This window comes from Dromiciops gliroides, chromosome 5 (genome assembly GCF_019393635.1).
Source record: "Dromiciops gliroides isolate mDroGli1 chromosome 5, mDroGli1.pri, whole genome shotgun sequence".
Taxonomy (NCBI): domain Eukaryota; kingdom Metazoa; phylum Chordata; class Mammalia; order Microbiotheria; family Microbiotheriidae; genus Dromiciops; species Dromiciops gliroides.
Genome location: NC_057865.1, coordinates 226,471,571 through 226,478,504, shown reverse-complemented (window position 1 = coordinate 226,478,504; position 6,934 = coordinate 226,471,571). Strand labels below are relative to the sequence as shown.

The following is a 6,934-nucleotide window of genomic DNA, read 5'->3' as shown; positions in this document are numbered from 1 at the left end:
GAAATACTGAGAACCAATTTCCCTTCGCAAATTACTCCACTCACAGATTCGGTTCCATTTGGAATCCACTCCACGTTTCTCAGACTCCCGGGGAATGAGGGTGGGGTGTGGTAGGGTGGGAAGGGGAGCTGGAGGCATCGCGGTGGGTGATCCCGGGATGTTGGGATTTAGACTGAGGGAGGGAGAAGACGAGGCGGGGAGCACGAACCCCACAACTCAACTCTAGCTCCCCTATCCATTATGGATCATGGCCCCTCCCTTTCCAGCCCCATTTCTGCTTGCAAGACCCCCCACTTGACCCTGGCATTCAGTCGAGGTGGGTGGTGGGCACAGCTGGCTGGCAGCTGGCTGGGGTGGGGTAGGGGGCTCTTTTCCTGACTCCTCCCTCTGTGACTCACCCGGTTGAAGGAAGCAGTTTCACAGCTCCTCCCTCCCCCGGCACCCCATCCCTCCAGACTGGAGACAGCAGCCCTCCCTGCCAAAACTGCATCCCATCCATTCTGTTGTCATTCCTCTTTTGGTGCCCTCTGCCTGGGACCTGGAAGCCATGTGGAGATGGAGGGTACCTCTCCCTTCAACCTTGGGCTATCCCTGTTCCCTCTTCACATGAGTGTAGGGAAAAGTTCCCCAACTTTTTTAACTTCAGCAAAGTTTGCCTGGACGAAGAAGAAGTTCCTGAACTTCGGATCCCCACTCCCTTGATGTCCCTAATTTCCCACTCCCTTTCCTCAACTCCAGGGAGTAAGCGCCGCCCCCTCCTCCGGACCCGCCTTCCCAGGGCTTCAGTCCCTCCTCGGCCCACCCAAGTTGAGGCCGCCCGACTCTAGCTGCAGACGGCTCAGCTCCCTCCTGCCACCCCCCTCCCCTCCCAGAGATCCCGGCCAAGAGGCTGGGAGGGGGTTGGGGAGGAGGAAAGGGAGGGCGTTGAGGGGCGGGGCGCATTCCACCCTCCTCACTGCTTCTCCGCCAGAAACCGGGCGGCAGAGCCCCTGGTTGCAATGGGGGTGTCTAAATATAGAAGCCGGGGGTCCTGTGGCAAGTGAGAAATCTCGTCAGCTGGAGGGGTGATATGGGAAGCTCACTCAGAAAGGAGAGGGACAGGGAACTACTTGAGTTCTAGGAAAAGGAAGATGGGAGCAATAACTAGAGGAGTGGGATCAGATGTGGGGGAGCAGGGAATCCCAAGGTCCCCGGTTTCCCCGTTTGGTGTCCTAAGGGTTAAACCCTCCCCCCCCGGGAACCCCCAAGTGACGTAAGGGGCGGGGCTTGGCATCTTGGCGGGGATGCCGGACCGTAAGGTAGTGTTGGTGGGGGGCTCCGAGTCCCACCTCTTAGGGAAAACCACCCGCCGCCTCTCCCCATCCACACGGGAAAATCGCCCCCGGCCTCGTCCTTTAGCAAAAGAATAGTGACCCTGGGACCTCTGCTTCACATTCCATTGTAGAGACCCCAGCCCCCCAAAACCCTAGTTCCTCTTCCAGCCCCCTACGGGGCCCTAATCCGGACCAAGGAGCCAGCTGCGGGCTGAAAGATTGTTTCGGGGTCATGGGACCTGAAAGAGGCTACAGGGCAGGCAGGGTGGTCTGGGCAGAAGGAGGGGGCTTTATAGTCCCCGGGCCTTCTTTGGGCGGGGAACTGGACGGAAGGGATGAGGAATAGGTCCAAGACCAGCCCCACAGGGGTCTCCCCGGTCTATCCTCAGCGCCCTGGTGGTCCTGAGGTCAGAGGGTAGAGGGAAAGTCTCCCTGGAGATTCTCTCTCCCCTCCCCCGACCCCTCCCCACCTCCACGCATTTTGGAAGCCAGGAGAATAACCTGGGGATAAGGTCACCAGAGGTGTGGGGCCTAAAGCCGACATTAGGAGCTAAAGGGACAACCCCACAGTCCTACCTGTCCAATCTAGGAGACATTAATTACCCCCATCCCAAACCAAGCAAAGAAATTAATTTCTCATACACAGACTGGGGTACAAACTCAGACAACACTTCCCTCTTTTCACATATGCCCAACCCCTGAAGTTCTGGGGTTATGAGGAACCAAGCCGCTGCCCTCGGATTCGGGACATCAAGACACCTGAGACTCCTTTCCAACTGTCTAAACCTTTCACCTAAGATCTCTCCAACGCTACCAAATGAATGATAGGAAATATTTCTAATATACACGGACGACAGAGACAAAGAGACAAAGTGATGACTGAAACAGAAAGGGACAGAAGCAGACGAAGACAGAGGAGCTACAAACTTTCTCATCTCTCCACAGAGAGCTCCCCCACACTTTGCCCTGTTCCCGAGATTTCTATCACGGCGTGGGTGGTTTGAGGTGAGAGTGTCGGGGAATCCCTCTAAACCAGTGCCCCCCTCCTCAACCCCCTCCCCCATGGCTCCCAGGTGGTCCTTGACCTGGCCCCTTTCTCACCTCCATCGGGGCTCGGGACGCGGGATGCGCAGTCCAGGGCTGGAGTCGGGGCTGGGGGGTGTGCAGTGGGGAGCTGGGGGGGGAGGGGGGGACGGGCAGGGCCACAGCGGCGCAGCCTCAGTGCCGCCCCCGCCCCCCCAACCCGGCCCCCCCGCCCCGCCTGCCGGGCCGGGAGCCTGGACCACCCGCAAGACGCGCAAACTTTTTTTTCCTTTTTGCAAAAACTTTTTCTCCTTCTAGCGCTGTTGGCGCGCTGTCCCCCTCACACCTCCCCTCCCCTCCCATTACCCTCCCTCGTGCTGTTCTGGTGAACTAGGCTTGGGGGCTACAGGAAGGAAAGAGGGGGATGTCAGACTTGTTGTACCCCCGGACTACTGGAATCCTCCCCTTTTTAGGAGGGACCCTTTCCCCTAACCCTCAACTACAGCTCTAGGACTGAGCACGCTGCCCTCGGCTAGCGGAAAATCCCGGCCTGGAAATTCGGGATCGTCTCTCAGTGACAGAGAGGTAGCCAGAGACAGAAAACCCTAGAAGCCGAGAAAGACAATAAAGTCCGAAGTGGAGAGAATTCGTGGGGTGGGGGTGTGTGCTCAGGGGGAGGAGGGTATCTTAAGCAAAACTAGAACTCAGTTCTCTCCCTTTTTATGTGGATACCGCCCTCCTCTGGCCATGCAGGAATTGGGATGGGGTAAAGGACCCCGGGAACTAGGGTAGCAAAAAAGCAAGGCAAGTACTTGGGGGTGTTAAGAAGAAGAGAAGCCGACCAAGGCTGTGGAACCGTGGGAATGGGGGACTGAAAGGCAATAGCAAACGAGAGAGACAAAAGCTGGCAGCTTTGGGGTAGGTTGTCTGGGTTTGGAAGGCCCAGTTTGGGTATATAGAACCCTAGGACGGCAACACTGATCCTCTTCAACCGTCCCGCCCTGCTTTTCCTATGTCCATAGGTTTTGGAGATGTCAGCCATCCTGCGATAGTACCTTTCCCCTCTCCCCTCTCTCTTCTTCGTTGCTCCTTGCTCCCTCTGCTGGCCCCCCCGATGAACATCACCTTAGCCTGAACCTGTCTAAAGACACAGATGTATGATTATGGTGGTAGTGGGGACCTTGGGAGGAAGGGACAATGAAAGAAGCTCTCTGTACTCCCAAACGCCAGTATTGTGAGAGCCAAGAGAGTGTGAGTATACCAAGAGAAAGTGAGAGATGGAGATATAAATGGATACACGGACTCGGGGGAAATGCAGTCAGAAACAGGTAAAGGGTTCTGTGTATAGAAAGGAAGACTGCTCTTGTCCCCTGTCCCTCAGTGTCCTGTTGGCTCTCTTGTTGCCATGGAGACAGGATGCAGGGGAAGGGTCAACTATTTCAGTCTCTGATGGGGGAGGGGAAAAGAATGATGTGGGGGGGTGTAGAGGGTTGGGGAACAAGGTCATGACCAGGAACCTGAAGAATGCCCCTTTCTAATTATCTTTGTTACTTCTCTTTTACCTCCTCCACAAGCCCCCAATTTCCCTCCCTTCGTTATATCTTGGAACATGCTCCAAAGTATTTCTTGGGAAGTCAGGGAGAAGGGTCAGTGGATCAACTGCTTGTTTGGGGGGAAACACAGGACAAAGGTAGAGCTAGTGAAAAGTTGGGCACAGCATACCCCCCAACTTAAATTACTAAGGGACAAAAGGAGATAAGGAGCCAGGGTGAAGATCCTCCTCCTCCTCCTCCTCCTCCTCCTCCTCCTCCTCCCTCCCCCACTTGGCATCGACCACTTCCAGAGGGTCAGGGACATAGATCAGCCTGGTCAGACTGATAGTCACCTGGTACAAAGAAACTCCACACGTGGTTCTTTTCCAGACCCATCCACATGTCATTGTCCTGCAGAGCATTTTACCTTTAGGACATGCTCCCCCTTCCCATCCCAGTCCTTGAGTCTCCCCCAAACCCTATAGCAAGACACACACACGCACCTGTGACTTTTTCTTCTCATTTTTATTAGGAAAATATAAAAATGTCTCTGTCTCCCCAGCAGGGCCTCACCCCTGCCAAAAGTAGAGGGTGATCCTCTCTGAGGCTCATCAGCTTCTCCAAGCTCCTATCTCTAAGTCCCTCCCAGACTCCTTCCCTGGGCCCATCTCCCTCTTAGCAGTTCCCACAAAGCACTTCACTAACCCCTTTTCCTATTATATATCTCCCCTACACGACACTCTCCCATGCCCTAATTAACTACCCTTTCCTCTATTTGCCGGGAAGTTCTCTCTCTGAAGGCATGAGCAACTTTTCTGACCCCTCCCTCCCCACCCCTTAACCATCTCTTCTATGGAGTGTTTAGGGTAGGAATCTTCTTCTATCAAGAACCATTTAGAGGAATGCCCTACCCATCTCCCCATTCTCCAACCAGCCTGAAACTGACTGGACACTAAAGTCCCAGGTCAGACTCATCAGGGTTAGCCCATGGGGCCAGACTACCAGGTCAACTGGGGAGGGGATGTCAGGAATTAGACAGTCTCAGCCATTGACCTGCTGACCCCCTTCTTCTGTGGACCAACACTATTCACACTCTCCCTAGCTCTTAATCCCTTGAACCCCCTTGCTAACTGCAGCCACAGGCTTCTACTACCATATCAGGTACATCAGTCTTGACTACATTGCCATTTTGGTCAAGATAGAGGAGGGACAGTGGCCGACGGGCTGTGGGAACACAACAAGAGGGGCCAGACGGCCAGGGACTATTGGCTTTGAGAAGGTTGAAGACAGCAGAATGGAAAGAGGCAGTAATGCCTGGGCTGCCAGCCAGGTGGGGCGGGCACTGTCCACTACAATAATTTAGCTGGTACCCCTCAGGCTGCAAGATCCAATCTTGCCAGCCCAGTTCATGAAAGTCTACATAGTGGTCCCGCTTGCAGCATAGAAGGCTCCCAGGCTCACATGTAGGGGTCCTCCTCTTGGCCCGATCCCCCCCAGGTGCTCTGGCTTGGGTCTTAATCACCAGGAAGGGCTGGTGGTGTCCAGCTGTATCCAGAAGTAAGTGCCTTGCAGCTGTGGCATTGCCTACATGAGGCCTGCAGACCAACTTGAATTTCAGAACACCAGAGCCAGTGCTTTCCAGTGCTTGAGAAGGCAGGGTCAGAGCATTCCATCCTTGAGTGGTCATTCGATGCTCAGCCAGCAGAGTTTGGTTTCCCTGGACCTCTCTCTCCAAACCCCACTGGAAGATTTGAATGGAGGGGGTACCAGCTAGCGTGGGCTGCAAGTGCAGCCAAAGACGGATGTGGTATGGAGGTAGGTGCAAAGGAGTGGAGAGATGGAAGCTGAGGATGGATCCACAGGCTGGAGTGGAGAAGGAGTCTGTGGGAAAAGAGTGGTGGTTCATGAGAATGTGAGAGCACTGGGTTTTCGGTGGGGGAGTTACATTCTTCTCTCATCCCTTTTTCAAATCCCTTTTCTTTTCTACCCTAACTTAAGAGACAAGGGCTTCAGGACATCAGCTCCCAACCCCACCTCTCCCACCTTCTCCCTGCAACCGCATCCCTCTTTGGGCTGTATTCCTCCTGTCTCTGTCTCCCTTTGGGTCTTTCCCTGCTAGGCTTGTCCTCTCTTTCACCTACCTGTTTCTGCCGCAAAGCTGATGGTCTCCACCTGGTTCATCTGAGCCACCTTCTTAGACTGCAGTCTCCTTAAGGCTCTGGCCAGGACTGCAGGGTGGGGAGGATGGGATATGCTTGGACGACTGGTTAGTTGTAGCCCCTCCAAGATCTGTTGCTTGGCCAGCTCCAGGACTAGGGCCCTCTCTTCCTGGGGTTGTAGTGTGGGTAAGCCACATGACGGGCACCGAGGTCCTGCTCTCTGAGCCCCTGCTAGTGCCCATAGCAGTACCAGTAGGAGCCAGGCATCTGGGTACCCCATTCTCCCTGTGGCTATCCTAGGTGCAGGCCAGGGGGAAAATAGGGTCTACTAGGCACAGGCTACAAACTTACCCCCTGCAGAAGGGAGAGGCAGGTATCTCCTGTTCTCGTACCCTGGAAACAAAAACAACAACAAAAAACCCCAAAACAAAAACAAAAAAACTGTCCGATGAAAAGTGGGGTATGCAGAGTTGTCTCCCTGGTCGATCCACTCAGCTTACTGACCCAGGGCCTCTTTTGAGCTGTCAGCCTGGGGCTCCCCGACCCAGTGGTCAATAGGCAGACCCACCTCCTGAGCACCAGGATTGGCCAGTTCTCCTGTCAATCAGGTCCCTGGTGGGGGGGAGTGGAAGATCCCCCACCCCTCCCAGAGCTCAAGTTTCACCAAGCTGGCTGTGGTGACAGGCTTGGGGAAGGGGTATGTGGGGGTGGGGGTTGGGGGGAGACGTGGACAAGAATGATGCAAGAAAGAGGATGATTTCACAGACTCCGATCCCAGGGTCCAGGAGAGGGGGAGGGGATACCATGTGAGCCAGGTAAAGGAGTGGTGCTCGTCATACAGTTCTCCCCAATACCTTCCACTTTCAGCTTTTCTAGTTTCCCCTAAAGCAGTTAGACTTAACAGAGA

At 54.8% G+C, this 6,934-nt stretch overlaps 1 protein-coding gene across 1 annotated transcript; it reads right to left on the bottom strand.

Moving 5' to 3' along the window:
* Positions 1-4,378: 4,378 nt before the first annotated feature.
* Positions 4,379-6,934, bottom strand: INHBE (inhibin subunit beta E). Its single transcript, XM_043965316.1, has 2 exons — positions 6,010-6,934; positions 4,379-5,749 (listed from the first exon to the last, which is right to left on the bottom strand). The coding sequence occupies exons 1-2, from the start codon at positions 6,305-6,307 to the stop codon at positions 4,995-4,997; spliced, it is 1,053 nt and encodes a 350-aa protein (XP_043821251.1). The 5' UTR covers positions 6,308-6,934; the 3' UTR covers positions 4,379-4,994.

Excerpts from the sequence above, each read along its gene's own strand:
- INHBE (XM_043965316.1), bottom strand. The coding sequence starts at position 6,307 with ATGGGGTACCCAGATGCCTGGCTCCTACTGGTACTGCTATGGGCACTA. Across the intron at positions 5,750-6,009 it reads CAGCTTTGCGGCAGAAACAG|ACTCCTTCTCCACTCCAGCC; the intron begins GTAGGTGAAAGA and ends CTTTTCCCACAG.